Below are 24,427 nucleotides of genomic sequence, written 5' to 3' on the forward strand. Positions count from 1 at the left end.
GTTTCCTGGAATAAAGTATTTAATATTTCATGGTCAGGAAAATGGTAATAGTCAGTTAAAATTATTCTATTTTAGGGGCTACATATAGTGTGTTTACAATAGATTAAATAAAAAGCAGGGAATAACTTGTAAAATCATGATGTTTTAAAAAGAGATGCATTCCAACGGATACCTTTATTAGTTGTAATGTTGACTTATGAAATATTCAGGTCATAAAATCATAAACCATAAAAGCGTAAATCGCAAATTGTCTATGTAAATAATTACGTTGTTATGTCTATTTGGTGTCCACGGAATTGCGATATCACATTACACGTGCTTGTCTCCATTGATGGCGTCCATCTCGGTACTGTCACCTCCATATTCTGTAGAGAACTTGTCACATCCTCCACGTCCCGTCAAATTAAACAGTGCAAGCCTCCTCAACGATCGTTCATACCTTCGTTCTAAATTCCGAAAGACGCGCTTGGTGCTCTCCTCGGCAGGCTCCCACTCGACCGAAGGTTTCAGTAGGGACATGCATCTCTGTCAAGTATAATTAACTTAAAAGTTTAAAAGTTTGAGACGAAATTAATCCATTTCAGAAAATGACAGCCTTCTCTAATTCATAAACGGCAAATGGTAATTGCATACAAAATTTCATGGAAATGCTGCAGGTATTGCAAGCATTCCGGATACAAAAGCAGTATTTTAGACTCTCTGATGTGGTCTTGCTAAAATTGTATAATAATGACGAATGCCTGAAAACATTTGTTTTAAAACGAGGTAAACACTATCTCCTGCACTCATACGCACAACACGCATACATTACAAACACGGAGGCATGACCTTAAATTTAAATGACCTGCGCTGTTCAAACCAAACCAATCAAAGTCATATGCAACAATCAGTAATGTAATTGTACTTACATATTTTAAAACTCGGCTTCATAAAACCTTGTTCGTCAGAAACGTGTATCAAGACGTACAGAAACTTACCTACCGTACCATAATTTAACAAACGTGTATATTTCTAACTTGCGTGAGCTTTTATTTAATTCTTAAAAGCGATATACGTCTATTTATACTTTGTATAGTCAGTCAATAGTTCATATAGATGCAATGGTCAAGGGGAAGTAAATGCGTCGCATGTTACAAACAAAAAATCTGATTGATTCAAAGTATACATAGAGACATCAAAATCATATTTGTTTTACAAATTACGTTTTTATATTGCTTGAAATCTTATATAATAAATGAATGTTTATAATTGATGTTCAAATACGGGTTGAAACATAAACAGCTAACCAAAATGTACGGTCAAACCGCTGGTGAGTAAGGTCCGAGGATGCCAGATGATTGGTAAACAACGATCCATGACAGTAAATTATTATTATTGTATATACTATTATACGCGTCTGTTAGTGTGTTTGGTAATATAATTAATGATTAAATATACAAAAATATATATAAGTATATAAAAAAGAACCTGTGATAATACCAAATAATTAGATATTATATTTGTAGATTGTTTTGTTGTCAACATATGTATACATATTTCCTGTCAATGTTGATCAGAGGCCTGTTCGTTTATTGATTCGGAACAACCGGTTTGTCTGTTTTTATATGAACATTTTCGCGTATAAATAATGACGGACCTGCAAATGTTTATGCAGTCCATGCAAGGTTTTTTCAAGGCTCGCCTAATAATAGCATCCGATAACTAGGTCCGGCCTTAATTCATAAACGAACAATTTTGGTCCAACCGATTCATACGTTTGGATCGCAATAAACAAAAGCGGATCAGATGTCAAAATTGATTTTTTTACTCTGTCGTCACAACTGACTATTCGATTATCAATCCAGAGAGGTGAGCAGCAGTCTATCTGTTTAAGACTTCTTCAAGATTATTTTTAACTATATACAAGTTATCCCTGTTGTGTGTTGTCTATATATTTCACACTTTTTTGACCTCTTAACGGTTTCCTTTATATGTGAGGTAGAAATCAACGTCTAACCTACCAGATATGTGATCAATATCTGTCATATTTCAACATTTCAGCAAATACAGTACCATTCATGCAACAACTTAAACAATAAAAACTTTGTAACGTGTTAATATGTAGTGTCAAGATTGCTGTCGTCTACAATAAGTAATCGTCTTGTTTTGAAAAATAAACGATCGCTGTGGAAAGGATTTGATTAACTAATGTGTCTGTACCGTCGCTGTTGTTGACGTGCTTAAATAAACATACCTCCTTCAGAGAGCCCTCCTGGTTCTTGACAATCCATAGCATATAAATGAAACTTGGAACAAGTGGTATGATAGCAAAACACCATCCGATTCCGCGGGCGTAGTCCGGATACTCGTATGTACCGTAGGAGGGGGGTTTGTACGTAAATATGCTCACAACGACTAAAAACTGAAAATATATAAAGAATCCTACATATTAACCGACTAATATATCATCGCAAAAACGTACGATTTATTAATTCAAATTGTAATCAAACTTTATAGCTTCAACGTTGGAAATGTGATAATATACAAACCATGAGAACAGTTGGTGTAATGAAGGCCGTTGAGACCCGTACAGACACAGGTAATGGTCTTCCAAGCATCAGCTTGAAGTCCCTGCTCAGTCTGTCGCCACCTAAAATTTATAAAATTTAAGTTCTTGATGGCTATGTGAATTTTCACCCAATACAAAACCAAGGTAATGTAATCACCCAATACAAAACCAAGTTAATGTAATAAAGTGATTGAAATTAAATACAATCTACATTGTACTCAACTTTGATGAAACAATGATAACATATGAACAGAGAAAGTGCATCTAACCTAATCATTGGTATCTAGCCTAATATCTACTATTGTAATTTACAAATCTAGAACTGTGCTGTTGAGAAAAGGACTAAAGCGTTCACGAGACAAACGTTATAAGGTGTCTCAGAAATATTTGTAGTTTTTCATTTTGTTTTAAGTCTTATTAAGGATGTACTCTTCTGAGGTTTCAATCACGTTCAAGTCTCGTTTTGATCTTGTGTAATGGGTTTTTGTAATATTTAACAACTTATGATCAAGTTTATTAGCAAACACGCATCTAAAAAATATGTCAAAAAACTAGATGCCTGTTGTTTGTAGAACTTTTTTTACAAGAATTTTGAAAAATTACCAATTCGGCAGCCATTTTGAAAATGTGTATTATTGTGTAAATCTTGTGCTTCAAAAAAGGCCAAATTTTCACCTTTTTTGGCACTAGATTGATCACTTAAATTGTCATTTAGTCGCCATTTTTAATTGTAGCAGGTTCATTTTTTGCTGTACAACTTTATAATGTTCAATATGATAAAAATAATATGCAACAAACTGGAAAATTATACATTATTGATATTTTTTTTACGTATTTAGTGTAACTGAAGCACTTTTGATTTTTGACCCCGAAAAAACTAAAAAATAACACAAATGATAATGGGACAAAAAAAGAAGCACACTGACCCCCCATTTTTGTAGATGTTTTAGAAAGAGAAACACGTTTTCATTTAATTCATTAAATATTAAAAAAAGTTAAATACCAGAATTTTTTATATCAAGCGTTTAATCTGTAAAAAAATGGTAAAAAATGAGTATTTTTTCATTAAAAAATAGGGGGTAGGGGTAACTAAAATCGGCTTTTCGAGTTAAAACAATAAGATTAAGAAATTTTACTTCCATAATTTAAAAGAAAATAATATTTTCAACAATTCTACAAACATTTATACATATCTGATAACACACTTGGAAGAAATTGCATGAATTTGTTCTGCAAGTGGTCAAAACCCAAAAAATCACCTAAAATCACATGTTGTGGTAAATTGGTATCTTTGACCGATCATAGCACAAAAACGAGCACACGGACATATNCAGACCCTTTTTTTCTTCTCAATGTCTCCAGACACAAGAAAACCTCCAATATTACTGGGACCCTATATTAGTCACATGGTGATACAGCATGCCTATTCTTTTCCCGAAGCTGCTTGGGCGAGAATAATTGGTAGAGTAGTGGATATAAATGTGCTGGGGATGTTTAGGATTTCGCTTCCTCGAAACTGAACAGCTTAGCTTAAATGAAGACGGAGCCCGAGACGATCAAGCCGCCCACAGTGCCATTTCAGATTAGTGTCATAACCCGAACACTGCAGCATGGTATTCCATACCTGGCCACATACATAACAACACTAAGAGGTATCTTTTTCATATTGTCACATATTGAAATTAAGCATTAAATGGTTGGTGGTAAGGACTAGTTAGCCCGTTGTCCAGTATAATGTGACCGGGTGGAGTGGTTGGCCCGTTGCCAGTATATTGTGACCGCCCAGTTTGTAATGCTACCCTGTCTACGTTTTGAAATTAAAATGAGCACTTTTAGAGAGGCTTTTGATTTGCATTTTGATCCATGGAAACCGTCTTATATGACCTTTTTCAGTTTCCAGAATGCAAACTCTCAAACAAAACAAATAGGCAACAACATTGGGCGCTATTTGTTTTTCTGAAGACATTTTTATTAACGGCAAAATATTGCTATCACATAGAAAACAACACTTTTAAACACAGGTATGCTATTTTTTTTGTACACAATCATATACCTACCGTACACCCAGGCAAACACGATAGACTCTGCAACAGCTATAAGTAAAATACTCCACGTAGCAGCATACCAGTCTATAAGTTGGAACATGTAAATACCAGCCTGAATTAAACAAAAAAGTTCGTATTTTAATTCCCTGGCATCCTTACCAGGAGCTGGTTGCTTTAAATATATAAAGTTGGTTTTAAACTTGTAACCTGTAACATAAGTAGAATTTCAATTTGCACGGTTATAAGCTCACCTGGCCCTAAGGGCCGAGTGACCTTATGTCATTTGAATGACCTTGACCCACTTTCAAGGTCACATTTGGTCAGATATATTTAAACCTTTGAATTACCTATTCTCATTAAACAAAAGGTCTAGTTTGGTGATATTTGGCAAGTTGCTCCCTGAGATGAAGGACTATAAAGTTTGTTCAACGTAATGTAATGACATTGTTCGACTTTTGAGGTCACAGGGGTCAAATGTAATAAAACATTTTAACATGTTGTTTTGAATGACTTAAAGTCATGAATACTGATATTTTGCCTGTAGCTTTATTTTTAGATCTCTTTTGAGGTTACAATTGTTCGATTAATACCGTGTGAGCGATGCAGGCCCATTGGGCCTCTTGTTATTAATTTCATAAGATTCCATTATATTTTACAATGTAAAAAATATGTTATTTCGAGAACTTCCGCACGTTTAAGAATATATTATATATATACAGTGCCATCCCTATATATATACAGTGCCATCCCTATTGTTCTCGAGGCCATTACATGCACCTTAAAATAAGTATTTCTATCACATTTCATTATTCCTCACCAATCGTTTGTTCCAATTTTATCAAAGCATCATGAACTTCTGAAGAATGGACATGCCTAGGGTTATGATATTTGGGTGATAGCTTTGTTAGTAAAAAGCCCAACATAGTTTGAGAACTTAGTTTCAAAGTCACAGGGGTCAAAAGTGTCAATTACTTTCATCGACTTCTGAAGAACTGAAAGGTATAGTACGTATAGTACGTAATAGTACGTAACCGTGTGGGGCGTCTTGCTGGGTGTCTTCGGTAGTATGTTTCAGTGAGGTAGCACTATAATGTCGGCATCAGTTCCGCGCTATCACAAGAAGACAAACACGAACATATCCCAGCCTCCCAAAATACACACACATACACTACACGCGTGAATATTGCACACTGGGGATGCCGTCCTTACATGACCTTAGCTGTTAATAGGACGTTAAAAAAATAAAACCAAACCAAACCAAAGTACGTAATGTATGTGGCTGGTAGCTTCTTTGGATGGAGCCTGACAAAGTTTGAGAATGAAATGACCTTTACCTACTATCAAGGTCACAAGAGTCAAATATGTTAAACTTATCAAACGACTTCTTCTGAATAATCGAAATGCATAGAATCATATTAATTGGCCGGTTGCTTTTTGGGATGAAGCCTGACCAAATTTGAGAATAAATGACCTTGACCTACTATCAAGGTCACAGGGGTCAAATATGTCAATCAATTACAGGGGTCAGCTATGTCAAACACTTCAAACAGCTATTTCTGAAGAACTGAAAAGTAGCCTAATCTTGATATTTGTCAGATAGCTCCTAGGGGTTGAGCTTGCGAATGAAAATTACCTTTACCAACTTTCAAGGTCACAAGGGTCAAATATGTCAAACATATCAAACGACTTCTTCTGAAAAATCGCAATGCATAGAATCATATTATTTGGCTGTTTGTTTTTTTGGGATTGAGCCCGACAACGTCAAGGTCACAAACTAAATAATTTGTGATATTTAACAAGTAGCTTCCTTAAATAGACCCAAACAAATTTGACAAATGAAAATGACATTTTCCAACTCTATCCTATAGCTTTATCTTAATTTAATTTGATATATTAGGCCCAACATTATTCAATGTTGTAGAAATCATGTCCCTATCCCAATGGGGATAGGAGAATGTGACCCAATTAGGTAACGGTGTTTGCTGAGAGACAGGGAGAATATTTGGAAATATACGTAGTGCAGTATGATATGTATTTAACATTTTGCTATGGCTGCTTAGATATCCAGGTGAGCGATACAGGCCCACTGGGCCTATTGTTTCTTTATGGGAACATTGTATTCCGTGAACAGATGATCCCTTTTCATCAAGAAACGAAATACTATTTTTCTTTGTTTTTCTTTATAAAGACATTATCTTCTGTTAATAGATAATCCATTTGCCGCCAAAAGATATTGAGACAATGAATACTATATTGCTACATCACTGTAGGAAAACATCAGATGTAAGAGATGTCACAATTGACAATGCCAAAACCAGATCTCTGATTGGTCGGTTTAATATGAAGAATATGAATTGTTACAGAAGAACTAAATCATTCCGGAGTAGTGAGGGGATATAACATTTCGTTCGTACGCATGTTCAAATTTTTGTCAGCGCTTTAGCAATTTCATTTTTGGAAGGATCAATCATCTTAAACTTCATTTCTTTGTAAATAAGAAACATATGTAAGAAACGTGTTTCAGGATGCCTATATCAAGGTTATCATTACTGATAGAAAGATTGTCGGCGTCAAAGGGCTAAGTTACCCCTTGAAATTTTGATCATACTTTATTTATTGTTTAAGTTTGAGTAAGCCTCGAACGATTTTATGTTTCACTTTTTATAGATTTGTTTTTCATTTCTATTACTGTAGATTTTTTTTGAAGAATAGCCGCACAAGTTGGCTAAATGAAATATTTCCGACTTTGTGTTTTTCAAGACAAGTTTAAAATGAAAGTATTTGAAACATTTTCAGGACGTTACCAATCCAGTTTCCAACGTCAATTTTTCACATTAACACTGGCAAATAGCTTCATTCAATACCACAGTATATAAACGAGGCTAGTATCAAATGTGTTATAAATAGCAGATAGATATCGAACGTATTTTTGCTGTAGATAATGAATGAGATAATGGAATTCCAAAAAACAGAACCGGTCGTACCTGTGTGGCCAGGGGTATTCCACAGATAAAAGTTATCACAGTGACTCCTGTCAGAAGAGGGAGTCTTCGTCTTCCGATTGTTTTAGGGAAGTTTTCTTCAATCACACAAAGTACGGGCTCCAACAAAAGTGTCTGTAAGACAGTAATTTTCGATATAATTGTGATATACACTTGACTGACAATCTACTCTTTCTAAGCCCTGTAAGTTCGAAGAAAGAATAGGCCTGCTGTATTCCACCTTAAGTTATGAGATCCGACTTGAATGGGGACCCTTGTAGAAACGGGATTTTCTGCGGTGTCCTATGCTTTGTGAACAATTGAAAAATCAAAATTGAAATGCGGTTCCCATTAAAAACCAGGGATTAATATAAATATATATATTTCTATTTTCACTTTCCTAAACTTTCTTATCGATGGTGTCTTCATGTGACCTTTTAACTGTTTCTGGGACGTTAAACATCAAACAAACAAATGAACAATATCCTAAGTTGGACGTACATAAATACTTAATACTTAGCTATAGGTGTATATGTGCATTAAAAATAATGGAAATCGATGTTTTTACGAAGGCATTATACAGAAACCAAATAATAAATCAAAAGATGGTAGCAACATTGAGTATGAGTAAATTTTGTTTAACGTCCTCGCAATGGCAGACACCGTCTGAAATAGAAAGTAGATAGAAAAGAAGGACGACAGGAAAGATAGGAAACGAAAAGGTCCCAAGTGTTACAATGGGGGCAGGAGATAAAATTTGGTACAAACTTAATAGTTGCAAATATATGATCTTCTTGTTATCAACGTATTGTCAGGGAGTTTATTGTATGAAAACCATTTCTCCAATTATTTGTGGGTAGCCTCGTTAATTATGCCACAAAATGTACGCATGGAATTGGTTATCGAACTTATCCTGACACCAGGCACAATTAATATGTACCCAAAATGTAGAAATGATCGAACTTATTTTTGGGCTTTACTTCTCAGAAGCTAAACGTTTCAGACAGATGTACGCGCCAAATTTAATATTCCCCGGTTTACAGTAAAACACTTTTTTTCATAATAATATAAAAATCTCAAATCACTTTTCGAAACAGTCAGTATCTCTACAAATTTAACCTATCTAAAAAGGGTTGGACTATTCAAAAAGACATAGCTAACCATAGCCCCTTTTACTTACCAAGCTAACGTTTGGTGTTGACCTTTACGTTCCTTTGATGTCATTTTCTTTAACATGCTATATCTCCTTGTTATGGCCCTAATGAGCTCTATTGTATTGATTGGCCGTTAAGAATCAATGATAATAATAAATTATGAAATCGGGAAATCAAGACGAACCTGAGAATCCATGCCTGGCAGAAAAAGGACAATAAAGAACAAAACGGCCCATACTTGTGGCAAGGGGAAGTAGGTTATAGCCTGTGGGTAGGCTACAAATCCCAGGGAAAATCCACCTACAAGAGAAAAAGAACATGTAACATAGTGCATACTTTTTTTTAGAAATAGAAAAGTAAGCCGTCAATTAGTTTACCATTTACCAAGCCTTCATCAAAACAATTGTGAAGTTAAAATGAAAGAAATGAAATGTAGGTTAGTAACTTATTCTAAAGGACTTTATATATAAGTAGTAAACAGATTACTCTGCTTGATATGGTATTATTTTACCCTATTTGATTTTAAGGAAATTCTTAAATTTACATTTATGCGAATGTGGTGTTATCAGTTCAATGCATATGACATCCTATAGTTTGGCTTGGTTTTGTTTAACGTCCTATTAACAGCTAAAGTCATTTAATGACGAGCCTCCATGTGTATTATGTATGCCTCCATGTACATATGTGTGCTGGAGACAGGGTATGCTAGTGTAATTGCCTCCTTGTGATAGCGCGGATCTGATGCCGACTTTGCCGAAGTTATTGTCCGGATTGCGTTTTCATAGACTGAACGTCAAATGTGATAATTTAAGTAAAAATCCCTCGAACTTCATTTACGATAATTTACAATATTCTCTTGTGACACGAACAACTTACCTGATGTAATTACCTTGTCAAGAGGTACATTACTTTCGTAGGCGAGAACACCAATCACAGAGAAGATTACCAGTCCATTAAATAGTCCGTAACACACCGTTATCACGGTACTGATTACAGCATCGCTATGGAAACAAAATTATACCTTGCATTCTCAATATCGCAGTACTGATAACAAAGTTTGCTATGGAACACGTAACATTAGAAATTTGATTATTTGGTTTCTATGAAAACCACTTTCACATAAAATACATCATATACTGAAAGTGGTGTCGCTATGGAAAAAACGAAACAACTTCACTGCACAATGCTGAGAGCAGCGCCGTTATGCAAACCTACGTTTTCTTTATATCACAGTAATGAAATTTGCATTAAGGAAACAAGCTTTTAGACCTAAAACCATAGTATCACCATAGAAATGTATATTAACTTTTCAATGAATTACATACACTTTGAATAATGTTTTATGGACACAAATTATGCATCATGATAACAAAAAGATTCTACTTAAAAGTGAACCACTAAACAGTCAACCAAAATTATAAAACATTTGCTGTAATACGATATCAACACATTAATTAACTTAGAGTATCAATTGTTAGGCAGAGGATCAGAAAACATTTGTTGAATTTCACCGGAAGCAGTTGTCTGAGAATCTGTTGTGACTTCCGAACATGGCCAGTCCTCCCCAAGCGGGACCCAAAGTGTAGAACGCCATGAATGCCGCCTCTATCCACACCTAACACAAAACGAAACGTGCATTTACATATTATTCATAATTATACAAATAACCACATGTTAACTCGAGCCGCTAGTGATAACATAAACCTTTCAAAAGGCTATGGTTGTCATATGATACAGATTGTTGTACTAATAAGTAACTTACATTATTAACTATTTCTGAAGCTTCACTTCATGGTTGAAAAAGAGGATTTGTCACAATTCCTTTGCAGCATAATGAGTATGAGTAACAGTATCAATAACACCTTTGATCTAAATAACAAAAAACAGGAGATCTACTTTTTCGTAGAAGTTATAACAAACACGTACTTCTGGATAAGCAAGGCGGTTGAAATCCGGTGTAATGAAATACGCCATTCCATTCGTGGCTCCCGGAAGTGTGAGAGCTCTAATCCAGATGATAAAAGTCAGTACCATCGGAGATATTGCTGTCACATACATCATCTGAGAACAACATGTTACAATTTTTTTTAGTAAATCACAAATTATGTCGAATATTCTTACTAAAATGACTCCATTGACACCATAACATCATTCAGGCCAGGTATTAGACATTCGGGTATGGCGTACAAGCTATCAGGCGTAATGTAAACAAGAGGCTATTTTAGATGAATAGAAAAGGGTAAAACAAAGAGTGTTTTAGTGAGTGAAAAAGGTCAATGATGCCTTTTTAGCTCACCTGCCCGAAGGGAAAGTGGCGCAGCGTCCGTCGTCAGTCCGTCCGTCAGCTTTTTTTTCAGCAAATTTGGTCAGGAGCATCTTTTGACCAAGGGTTCTCAATTTTGTACAAATGGTGGGTGTGGCCCTCTGGGTTCAGAGGGGTGGGCCGAATAGGGGGAAATAGAGGTAAACCTGTAAAATTCTTCTTCTACTATTGAGATAAAGGGATTTCGTCCCAATTTGGTCTGGAACATCTATAGGCAAAGGGCACTCAACTTTGTATAATTGGTGGGTATGGCCCTCCTAGGGGTAGAGGAGAGGGGAGGAGAGGGGCACAATAGGGGAAATAGAAGTAAAACTTTTAAAATCCTTCTTCTAGTGTAGGGATAAAGGGATTTTTGACATTTGAAGAAATAATGGATGGATCTTTCTGAAATTTCTATATTTTAACCTCAAATCAAGTATTTTAAACATATCCAGGTGGGCGATACATGCCATCTTGGCCTCTTGTTAAATGTTTCCCAAGCAGAGGTGTATTGCAGACATATTAATGATGCTGACCTGAAAATCACGAACTTAATTCTTTCCCTGAAATATTTTAAAGTCACATATTTTAGATAAATACATTGTAACAAGTGCGCGATACAGGCCAATTTGACATATTTTCATTTTTAAACATTAACGTCTTACCAACAAGAATGTATTGTTGTTTATAGCACTATTAACCCACCTTGCCAATAGACTTGACACTCTTGAACAATGATAGCCAGATTATCACGTGACACGCCAGTAGGTACAGAAGGTATTTCCAGTTCAGCCTGCCAATATCGTCGATGCCAGAAGACATATCCAGGATCTTGTAACTGTTAGATTATTTAAAATGATTAAGTCTGGCGTATTAACACCGTATAATTGCAAAGCAATTTAGCCAATATATGAACAGTGTAATCCTAATTTCATTTACAGAGTATACTAACTTCCAGAACTCCTCGACCGACGACATGTAAAGTGATGTATTATTTCCACCATAAGTCATCGAATTCACCGTTGTAGGATACGTCGACTGGAAAACAAAATTTGTAAATGGTGATCGCTTCTGGATTTTTTTTTATTAAGAATTCAAAACATACAACAGCACAAAACCCTCTCAAAATATACAAAACAAACCCAGGAATTAAGGAGATAACAAAGGAACTGTCGTACCTGTACTGTACTGTTGTTGTAGGTAGAACTGGCATTCTTTATCAAGTACTCGATCGAAGGACCAGATTGGACACAGCTTTGAGTGTTCCACTCGTTGCCGCATGATGTCCAGGGCAGCTCAGTCGAACAGGAAGCTACAATATACTCAATGATCCAAGGTTTTTGCAGCATGATGTAGGTCGCCACAATCCAGTTGATGATTAGAAACGTTATTCCTAGACCTGTTAAAATATTGTATCGCTGATGAAAATCTCGAGGTCAAAAACGTTCATGAAAAGGTCATCCAATTATCGATGACAAAGCCATATTTCCGACTAATTATAAACTTGGTCTGATAACTTTGTCTCTGAAGGTTTCTAGTTTCCGTTTAAATCACCAATGAGTCCTAGTACTGATAAAAAAAACTCATGGAGAAAGTTGTTGATTGTGCCGCATAGATAACATTGAACATTGTTGCAAACTCATTCTAACATCTTTTTATAATCTATTGTATGCATGATATACTTCTAAATTCAATTAATCAGATACAAACCTCTAAACAAGGGACAGAAATCCCACACGCGCCACGTTCCTTTTCCGGCAAATTGTGACATCATTATTTCTAGGAAGTATAATGGAATCCCACACACCAACATGAAGAAAATATAAGGGATTAGGAAAGCACCTGTAAATAAGAAAATAAAATTTTATAATAACGAATATTGAAAAGTTTAGCGAGTATACTGTGAATAATGTCTTTAAAGGAGATAAAAAAAAGTGTAAAACACTCGGTTCACATTGGTGGCTGTCCTAGGGATGTAGTCTTGTGAGGTTCAAATCCCGTTCAAGACTCGTTTTGATCTCGAGTAATGTATTTTTGTAATATTTACCAAATTGCGATCAATTTCAATAGCAAACACAGATCTGAAAAATGTGTAAAAAATAGATGAGTGTTGCTTGTAGAACTATTTTTGCACGAACTTAAAAAAAATGACCAAGTCGGCGGCCATTTTAAAATGTGCATTTCCAGCACATCACAGAAAGTCGCAATTTCACCTTTTTCAAAACCCCAATCGTCATTGTGTTGTCATTTTGAATTGTTACAAGTTCATTGTTACTGTACAATTTTAAAATGTTCAATATGATGAAAACAATATGCAATAAAGTATAAAATTATACAGTACTGTATTTTTCATATTTAGTGTAACTAAAGCACATTTGACTTGTAACCTCTAAAAATAGGAAAAATAACACATAACCTTTTAAATAATTCTTGTTCATGTTAAATTGTCTTAACAATAGCTATTTATGTAGTGAGAGACGAGACACCATTTTATAATGCGACACTCCTACTTCCAAAGATATATAACTATAGCAAGTTTGGTCAACAACATGGAAGTTATGCCGTGGACAAACTTCGGTACTAAAAATAAACAAAGGGCCATAACTCTGTTTATAAAAGGCACGATACTTAATTACATCGCAATGAACACCTTTTGTGGTTAAAGCATGTATACTTCACATTTACTCAAGATATATTTAACGGTTTAGATGTCATGCCGTGGACAAACTTCGATATAAAAATATATACAAAGGGCCATAACTCGGCATATAGTTGGGCACAAGACCATATTCCAGTGCGAGAAATTCCGCATTCCCAAGATAAATAGATATGGTAAGTTTGGTCAACGTAGATGAAATAACATGGAACTCATACTCCGGGCAAACTTCGGTATTGAATTATTAATATTAATATCAAATGCTTAACGGCCCATCAACACATAATAAGTCAATAGGGCCGAAAAAAACACCAATGCAAAAAAAAAAAAAACATCAAACAAACTTAAAGGTTAAAAGACGAACGTCAATTTGAAAATTGAAAGTGGCTATGATGACTCAAATTTTATCGAAAAGACAAACAGCTTTCAGATAGCCTAAAATTGAAGAGACAGTTATGTTTTCAAAAAGATATTTAAGACATGTAATGTTATCATAGAAATTTTCTCGAGTTGACTTAAAGTCGACACAATCTAACAAGAAGTGTTTTACTGTAAATATTTCCTGACACGCTATGCATTGAGGCTGGATATCACGTTTAAGTAAATAACAATGGGTAACGTATGATTGACCCATCCGAACAGCTCTCTCTGTAGCTAGGATGACATTCACCGTTTTAGGTTTAATAGAATGTAATTTGTTATCTACGCACTGATTCCAACTATTTTGCAACTTTGATCTTAGAAATGTTGTAATTAGTGGTTTAAAAACAGTGAAATGAAGTTTAAAATCTCAGGGTGGTAGGAATGGTGCTGCTTTCGCAGCACGATCTGCCTTTTCATTACCTGGTATTCCCCCATGTCCAGGAACCCAGCAGAGGTTATATGACATTTTGAGGTAATATTATGTTATAATGTAAAGATTTTTCAAATTAATAATTAACAATTCTAATTCTAGTGCACTGCAAACTTTCTGTTGGTGATGCAGGTATGCTTCAAGTTTGATTAAGATATCTTAAACGGTTTAGAAGTTATTCTATTGACAACCTTCAATATAAAAGGGCCATAACAATGTATATAGTGGGGCAGACGCGATTTTAGTGCGCGAGATTCCGCTTTCCCAAGATACATTCGAAGGGGAGACATAACACGGATCCCTCCCTTTTTATTGCTGTTACAGAAAGAGAAACCAAATTTATTTTGATTCACAAATAAAACTTTATATATCAAGCATTAAATCTGCAGAATTGGAGATTCGCATTTGAGCCCTATATTCGGGGACACGAAAGCGACCAAAATGAATATGCTACACTCGTTGCATATATGTGGGATTTTTTTCTATTCATTTCTTCTTCGAAGTGCTTTTTATTTCCTTGCTTGGCAACGCCTCACTTTTTGCTTTTATTTTGAACGTTCGCCTAGGTGAGGAAGGCAATGGCCGGGACATACCAAAGTCTTTAAAAATGGTAGTTGTTATTACCTGCTAAGCGTTCATCATTAAGGAAAATGGCGTCTACTGATTCACCATTTATCAGTAGAATGTAACGAGGCGGAATGCTTCGGCATGGTATTTCAGTGAGATAGCACTACAAAGTCGGCATCAGACCTGAGGAGGCAATACTTTTTGTCTTTGTTTTATTTTGTTTAACGTCCTATTAACAGCTCCGTCCTCCCCAGTGTGCAAGATGTATGAGTGTAGTGTATGTGTGTTTATTTTGGGAGGCTGCGATATGATCGTGTTTTCTCCTTGTGATAGCGCGGTACTGATGCCGACTTTATAGTGCTACCTCACTGAAACATACTGCCGAAAACACCCAGCAAGACGCCCCAGCCGGTCACATTATACTGACAACGGGCGAACCAGTCGTCATACTCATAAGTTGCTGAGCGTTAAGCAGGAATAGAAACTATCCATTTCAAGGTGCCACATTATCGGTCCAATTAAAGACGGTAAAGCAACGGCTATTATACGTTTCGTGCGTTATTATGACTGCCAGCGTGTGTGTGACCAACAGAATGGAATTATGATAGTTGGCCCTTGACAAAAAGAAGACAACTCATTATCAACGAGCTCAACAAATTGTGTCAAAGTAACAACTTTTCTAATCTCTGTACACGTGGCGGACGAATCTTTATTAAACACGTCAGTCATCAAACAGAGAGCTTATCTGCGCTCGTTTTCATACTTCTTTGACTATTGCAAGCAAACAAACATGGGGGTAAACATAAAATAGTGACGTTACAATGACGTTTCCCTGTCACATACGATTTGGCGCCACACATCAGTTCCCTCATACATGCAACACGTGCACAACAAGTATGTTCTTTCCTTAATCCCGATATGCAGGGTTTTCCTTATTTGATGTTACCATGCTACGACTACTTTAATCTCTTTAATAAGCCTGCTGTCAGTAGAACACTTACTATCTGATAAATGGTGTACTTGTTTGTTGACTGATGTCAAGATACATTCTAAAGTAATACTTGAGGTACCAGCCGTATCGGGAATACCGTACCGTCAAACATATATTAAATACAGGAAAGAAAAAACAACGCTACCGATATTCCAACATACACACATGGAGGCACGTCCTTTAATGACACGCAGACACAACACACATGGAGGCACGTTTTTAAATGACCTTAGCTGTTTATAGGACGTTAAACGAAATCAAACCAAATCAAATCATGCTATCGATATTAATTTTTCATAATATTGATTTTTCTGCTAGTTTACTTTGACGTCAAAAGATATTGACAGATGTCACCTTGCTTTATATATAAACAGAGTTCAACCGCTTTATTGGTAGAAAATTAAAAAAATATTTTACCGATGAATAATATATTTCTCAGTTGACAAACATAAATGTATATGTCGATTTGCATCTTTGTTAGACGCTTTTCAATTGAGTGATGAAATATTTCTTTTTATTATGTTACGTACTTATTCTCATATATTATAATTGTCAACGTAAGCTGATCGTGTTTTGTACTAAATGAACACTGAAAGTGTGTATCTGAATATTATTCCGCCCTTCTATTTGCCAACTTCGGGCGTCAAATGTCAAAGTCTAGTGTGTATTACAGGCAGTGCGCCTGTCCCCGACAGCAGTCCCGCCCTTCGTTTATCGCGATCAAAACGGTGTGACGGTGTTGGACCAGAGTTCATGAAATAAGGTCGGACTTAGTAATCTGAAGCCCCCGATAAGGTTACCCTTCAGTTTCTTTTTATGACTTCGGTCATTCAATGACATGTCTCTTCTCTATGTTTGTAATGCATGCATGGGTGCTTAAAGGGGCATCACGGTGAAGTTACTTTTTCTTTTGTCTTTTTTTTCAAATACTACATAAACATATCAAGTGATACTCCTTATGGAAAATAACGATCGGTGCATGTATTCTTACGGATAGCTTGTTAAGCTGAAATGGAATTGACAGAAATGCTTTCGCTGTTCATGTTATGAATAAATATCTAAAGCTATTAACCTCGCAAGTATCTTTGTCCGAGTTTGAACACAGAGGAACTTAGTTTAATATGTTAATGGGCATGTATCGGAGAGAGTTTACTTTGTTTTATGCGAAAGGAAGGGATAAGTGACTGGTTAGTTTGATTTTGCCATGAGGCCCTCCAAGGGATAACTGTTGTGATAGCCACGGCGCTCGCGGGATCGGGGTCAAATGAGATACGTGCGCTATTAGATTTACATAATTTATAATATAACCGGGTTCAGTAAAATGGTATGATTTGAATATATTGCTGAATTAAACGGTTTTTTTTTTTTACATAGTACTTTTAAATTAGTACTTATATGAATACCCGGCCTCCTCTGGAGCGAAGACGCAAGATAAAAAAAACATAGCTCTTCGTCAAAAAGCTACGTTATCGCAGCTAGATTTAAAACGTCAAAATGACGGATCAGGATAAATAACTGTGGAAGGAGAACCTACTTCTAGTAAATCGGATCGCATAACATTTTTCAACAGTTCATGTTTTCATATGATGTTGACTTGGAATGTATTATGATTTAATTTTCGACTTCAGATAGAATCGGAATACGTATTGAAAACAGGGGGAAAACATTTGTTTACGTTGTAAAAATGACGCGTGCTACATAAAAGAGGGTCCATTTACAAGAACTCTTTAATCTATGTAAAGTATTGAAAAAATATAATGATCAAGTATTTCAACACGTTCCATATCTGACACATATTCTACATGTACACGTAGTGGTATTACCATACAGTTTATTGTGTGTGATGGCTAATATGACTTACTACGTGTTAGCGTATGGAGACAGTGAAAGTGGGAAATACAGTATACATAAATTCATAACAATGTAATAAAAAAATCACTAACGTTTCTCTTTTTTATACGCGTGTAGTTTGTCATTGCATATATGCACTTTATGAAAACATTTGGAAAGGGATATGCGTCTCGTGAATATTCCTTTTTACAGAAAGGTTTGTCCCATGGTTGAGGGAAGGTGTTAAGGCCCGTACCAACTCTACCGGTCACATTCCGGTAATAACTTCAATATATATTTTTGTATATCTACTTTATGATTATGCCTATTATCATTGTTGACATTTAATTGTAAATGTATGACGGGAGAAGGCTGTGATAAATTGTAAAAACTTGTGCCCCATCCCTTGTTCACTTTTATTGGAAGCTAAATAAATTTAAACTCTGAATATTGGCAAGTGTGCAATTAACTTCTGATGATGAATAATAACTGTTCAATTAGTTTGAATACGGACTTAGAAAGCATATTACTTGGTTTCATAGTGCGGTAAGAAGTTGCAGTTGCCTAACGGCCCCTCTCTGGGGGCCCCTTTGGAAACCGTTTCATCTCGCTCAGACCACTTGTGTTTACTGCCTAGTCAGGTGTCGTTATCGGGGCTATTTTTAGCAGGGCTTTCCTGAACAATTCAAGTGGTCAAACTCGACATTTGGAACGGACTATGAATATGGGGATAGCGAGGTAACATAAGTGATAAGTGGAAATGCATACAATACATACATTCATTAAAAAAATATGGCTCTTCACGTGATGTCCCTTTAAGGCAATTTGGTGGTTGTGTTTGTTCGTGTACCACTTTGCAATAGACACCCCTGTAAGTCGGGTATCGAGAAAGGAATACACCTGCTGTTACCCATCGCATGTATCTAAGAGGCGAAATGTGTTAACCCCCTGCAGAATCGGGAATTGACTTTTGCGCCCCTACTTGGAGACACAAAAGCGACCAAAATAAATATGCTGCACCCATCGCAACATTGGGATCTTTATCTTACTTTTTACTTCTAACTACATTATATGTCCTAGCGACAAGCTTGGTAATAATACCTCAATGTTGGCTGTAATGTTGAAACGAACACACTAAATGTTTGTTCCATGCCCATGGCACCCAGCATAGACATACCGCCCGGTCACATTATACTGACAATGGATGAACCAGTTGTTGCCACCCCCTAGGCAGGTAATAACGACTTTGGTATGTACCGGCCTGGGGACAGAACCAATTGCCTTCCTTAACTGGGCGAACGTAAGGTGTTGACAAGCAAGGCGCTAGGAAATAAAATGAAGTAAGAAGTAGAAAGTAATATCATGATTCCAAATATTGCAATAGGTGAAGCAGATTTATTGGGGTCGTTTTGGTGTCCCCGAATGGAAGACACTAAAGCAAATACCCAATTCTACAGTGGGTTACCACATTAGTCGCACCTTATAATGCATGCAGTGAGTGACAGCAGTTGTATACTTTTCCCGGTCCCCTACCTGTTTCTGGTCGACTTCCTCATTAACAATAATAATAATAATACTATACATTTATAAGCGCCATATATAATTTGTAAAATTACTCCAAAGCGCTTTACAACATTTGGATAATAGTAATGGTTATAATTGTGAAAACGAAAAAAACAACAAAGGCTTGTAATCACTATTATACATTTAAGCAAGCAATGTGCACATAATTGAACAAATAAAAGGGTGGTATTACATAACGTCTTTGCAAAGATTATCAAATGCAGACGTGGAGAGGCGAGTTTTGATGTCCCTCTTGAACTTTGCCAGAGTATTGGACTTTCTAATTGCAGATGGTAAACTATTCCACAACGTAGCCGAAATCCTTCCAAAGCATCTGTTTCCGTAGGTCACAGTACGAGATTTTGGGACACACAACACAGATTCTGACTCCAACCGCAGTGATCGTGGCGGCTGATACAGCGTAACAAGCTCCTGTATGTACTGGGGAGCTGTTCCATTCAGTGCCTTGTATATGTACACAAGAATTTTGTACTGCGACCTGTATCGTACAGATAACCAGTGAAACAAATAGAGCACATGTGTGATGTGCTCTCTCTTTCGAGTACGAGTAACTAGCCGTGCTGCAGTGTTCTGGACCCTCTGCAGACGACTAGTTAATTTGTCAGATATACCACAGAGTAGGGCGTTACCATAACCCAACCGAGAGGTAACAAGTGAATGCACCAAAATCTTGTTCCATGCGTTGCATTGTGTTTCAATTTTTACTGCAGCGTTAGAAATTAATTAAAACAAGACAATTCGATGGAATATTGCTGTGTATGCTCCGATTCATTTTCGGTTCTTCAAAAGCTATAACATATTGATTTCAACAATTTTCTGATTCAAAAGGTGGTAATTAAACTTCATGATATATCCAGATTATGCCGTGTATCGTGGATACCCGGCCATGATGAAATTAATGAAAATAACGAGCTGCCTTTACCCACCCAACGGATATGAAACCGGATTGATATTTTACTATCAATTGCAGTGTAAAACATAAATAGCAACAACGATGGACGGATAGTACTTATATCAATGGGCCTGCATCGCTCACCTGGTATAAATTTCACACCTGTAACCTTTAAGGTGATCTTAAATAAAGCTGCAGGCAAAATATCATTATTGATGGCTAAAAGTCATTCAAAAGAACCTGTTAAAAGATTTTAAAACATTTGACTCTTATGGCCTTGAAAGTCGAACAAGGTTATTACGTTGAACAAACATTATACGCCTCGCTTATTGAGATAAGGTCACTTTAAGGTTTATACATATTTGACTAAATACGTGTCAAGGTCATTGAAATACAAAAGTTTGATAGCCCTTTATCCTAGCATGCTACTAGCGATTTATCAACATTCTAGACTTTATGGTTATTCAGAAGTCATTTGAAGATTTTAAACACGTTTGATCCCAGTGACCTTGATAAAAGGTCAACGTCATTCATTCTAACATACTTGGTAGCGCTTTATCCTAGCATGTTTCTGATCAAATATAATTATTTCGAATATTTTGGTATTTAGATGAAGTTGTTTAAAGAGTTTAAATATATTTGACCCCTGTTACCTCGAATGCAAGTCAAGATAATTCATTTTAACAATCTAAGTAGCCCTTTATGTAAGCATGTTGATGGCAAAATATCACCATTCTGGACCTCATGGTTATTCAGAAGTTGTTGAAAGATGTGAAAGATATTTGACCCCTGTGACCTTCAATATATTATCCGAGGTTATTCATTTTTACAAACTAGGAACCCCTAATCCTAGCATGCTACTGGCAAGATATCAACATTCCGGGCCTCATGGTTATTCAAAAGTAGTTGTTAGTCAAGTTAATTCATTTTAACAAACTTTGCAGTCCTTCATCCCCAGCATGCGAATGGCAAAATATATCAACATTCTGGGTTTCATTGTTATTCAGAAGTCGTTTAAAGGTTTATGACATATTTGACCCATGTGATATTGAATGAAAGTCGAGGTAATTCACTTTTAAAAACTTGGTAGTCCTTTTTGTAAGCCTACTAATAGCCAAATATCACCATTCTGGATCCGATGGCTTTCAGAAGACGCCGTATAAAGATTTTAAACATATTTGACCCATGTGACCTTGATTATTAGTAAAGGTCGATCCTTTTAACAAACTTGGTAGCCCTTCATCTAAGCATGCCTATAGTTAAATATCACCTTTCTGGACCTCGTGGTTATTCAGAAGAGTCGTTTTCAGATTTTTATCCATATTTGACACCTGTGACATTGATTATTAGTCAAGATCGATCATTTTTAACAAATTCGTAGCCCTTCATCAAAGCAATATAACGGCCAAATATCAATATTCTGGGCCTCGTAGTTATAAAGGATTGGTTTAGTTTTGTTTAACGTCCTACAACAGCTAAGGTCACCTAAGGACGTTCCTCAATGTATGCTGTGTATGCGTACTTGCGCGTGTGTATGCAGGAAATAGGGTTTGTTGCTGTGTTTGCCTCCTTGTAAAAGTGCGGATCTGATGCCAACTTTAAAGTGCTATCTCACTGCAATACCATGCCGAAGGCATCCAGCACAGCATTCCACCTGGTCACATTATATTGACAACAGGTGAACCAGTTGTTGCCATTCCCCTTAATGCTGGATGTTAATCAGGGAATAACGACTACAATTTTTGAGGACTTTGGTCTGTCCAAGCCTGGGGACAGATCAGGAGAAGTGTTGTTTAAATATTTGTTTACATATTTAACCCCTGTGACCTTAAATTTAACTCAATGCCATTCATTTGAACAAACTAGGTAGCCCTTCATCCAAGCATGCTTCCGACAAAATATCAAACCAGAGTCTGTACAAATGGTAGTTTCTACTCCTGCTTAAGGCTCAGCAGTTTAGGAGTTTGGCAGTGCAATGTGACCGGGTGGGATGGCCTTCTGGGTGGCTTCGGCAGTATGTTTCATTGAGGTAGTACTATAAAGTCGGCATCAGTTCTGTGTTATCACAAGGAGAAAAACACAAACTTATCGCAGCGTCCCAAAATACACACCCATACACTACACGCATGCATCTTGCACACAGGGGAGGCCGTCCTTTAATGACCATAGCTGTTGATAGGACGTTTAACGATACTAAACCAAACCATATCACAAGGGAAAACGTTCAACTAAAGGCCAAAAGTGAGGCATTGTCAAAGGAGACATGAGGAAGAAGAAAGTTGTTTAGAAAGAAGAGAAAAGATACGATCCAAAATTTAGTCACCTTTTACGATCATGCAATGGGGGCAGCAGGTACAATTCTTACGCCCTACCTGTAGGGACAACATACTCTGGGCTCATGGTTATTAAGAAGATGTCGTTTAAAGGTTTCAAATATATTTGACCCCGCGAGCTTGAATAGGTCATCCATTTGAACAAACTTAGTAGCCCTTAATCCCAGCATGTCACTGGCAACGTATTATCATCATGTGTCTTTTAGTTTTTCAGACGATGTTGTTTAAAAGTTTGTTCAAGATAATTGACCCCTTTGACTTTGAATATGAGTTTGGTCATTTATTTGAACAAACTAGCTAGCCCGTCATTCTTGCATGCTACTGGCCAAATATCATCAACCTGGGATTTGGTTATTCAGAAGAAGTCGTTTAAAAGTTTTAAATATATTTGACCAATGTTACCATGAATATGAGTGAAGGTCATTCATTTGAAGAAACTTGGTAGCCCTTCATCCTATAATGCTCTTAGCCATATATAATTACCCTGGGCATTTTGGTTATTCAGAAGTTGTTCAGAAAAAAGTTTTTGACACAATTGACCCCTTTGACCTTCAATGTGTGTGAAGGTCATTTATTTTAACAGACTTGGTAGCCCTTCATTCCAGCTTGCTACGGGCAAAATATCCTCACCCAAGGTTTTACGTTTATTAAGAAGAAGTTATTTTAAGTAAAATCCAGACGCCGGATGACGGACGGACGCAGCGCCATGTCTTAGCTTATTTGGCCCTTTGGCCAAGGTGAGCTAATAAACGTAGGAATATCTTTTATTGAAAAGTGTTCTATTTTGTTTACGTCTTTTTTTTTCAGTAAACGTATTGTTACATGTGAAATAATAGTTAAACTCTTGCGGACAATGCCCCGCCATGATAAATATCTCGTTTGATCCTCCAAACAAGGACAACTGAAAGTATCATATGATTTTGTTTGATTAAAGAGCTATACAGATTGGACAATTATACTTACCACCTCCGTTCCTGTAGGTGAGGTACGGTACCCTCCATATGTCTGTTAGACCTAACGAGTAACCAAGGAGAGAGATGATAAACTCCTTTCGCGATGACCATTTCAGTTTACTTGCTTCTGCCAACTGTGGCATATTTTCTAGGTCCCCCTGTCTGTTTTCCATCTCAGTAATACATACAATCAACATAGAAACCCCGAAACCTAGGTGATACTGCTTGCAAAACACACTATACTGTCGTTATATCAAATAAAACAGCAACGCGTCAGCACCTTTTTTTCAATTCATTTTATGGCGTAATATTATCTGAACCTTAGTTTGCAAAAGGCAAAACGTGATCTTTCAAATCTATGCATAACGACAAAACAGAAATCCACTTGTTGATATTTGATACACACTGTGAAATGATTTATTAGAGTTACATCGTTTAAATATCATCGTTACACAATGAGCGTGAATAAATTAATTTCATTTAAAAAAGATGAGACTTACCGACAAGGAAGCTTGTCAGTAGATTCGTTGAAAGAACTATAGGAATTGTTTTCGATGTTCAAGTTTGTAACGTTTTCATCAGGGCCAATGTCTGATCGGCTTCATAACAACTTTCAAACCTGTGTTTTGTTTTTTTCCCCAATTGTTTTTTTATTAAAACTAAAAACTATTAGAAATGCGAGAGGAAGATTTTAAAGGTTATTTTTTGTCAAACAAGTATATGTTTTAAATTCTGTTC

General features: G+C 36.3%; 1 protein-coding gene across 1 annotated transcript; it reads right to left on the bottom strand.

Moving 5' to 3' along the window:
* On the bottom strand, positions 1–23,910 carry LOC110466552 (sodium- and chloride-dependent glycine transporter 1-like). Its single transcript, XM_021523529.1, has 14 exons — positions 23,700–23,910; positions 12,741–12,872; positions 12,209–12,429; positions 11,983–12,068; positions 11,736–11,868; positions 10,655–10,789; positions 10,240–10,343; positions 9,605–9,729; positions 8,913–9,028; positions 7,578–7,709; positions 4,606–4,705; positions 2,529–2,629; positions 2,234–2,401; positions 1–525 (listed from the first exon to the last, which is right to left on the bottom strand). Exons 1-14 carry the CDS (start codon positions 23,884–23,886, stop codon positions 310–312), a joined length of 1,956 nt encoding a protein of 651 aa, XP_021379204.1. The 5' UTR covers positions 23,887–23,910; the 3' UTR covers positions 1–309.
* Positions 23,911–24,427: the final 517 nt, after the last annotated feature.

This window comes from Mizuhopecten yessoensis, unplaced genomic scaffold (assembly GCF_002113885.1).
Source record: "Mizuhopecten yessoensis strain PY_sf001 unplaced genomic scaffold, ASM211388v2 scaffold29, whole genome shotgun sequence".
NCBI lineage: Eukaryota > Metazoa > Mollusca > Bivalvia > Pectinida > Pectinidae > Mizuhopecten > Mizuhopecten yessoensis.

What these genes read in the sequence shown, in the direction of transcription:
- LOC110466552 (XM_021523529.1), bottom strand. Translation starts at nt 23,886, where the DNA reads ATGTTGATTGTATGTATTACTGAGATGGAAAACAGACAGGGGGACCTA. An exon ending in ACCGCCTTGCTTATCCAGAA is followed by an intron (nt 10,344 to 10,654) that starts GTACGTGTTTGT and finishes GTTTTGTGTTAG; the next exon opens with GTGTGGATAGAGGCGGCATT. An exon ending in TTCTCAGACAACTGCTTCCG is followed by an intron (nt 9,730 to 10,239) that starts GTGAAATTCAAC and finishes TTGTTTCCATAG; the next exon opens with CGATGCTGTAATCAGTACCG.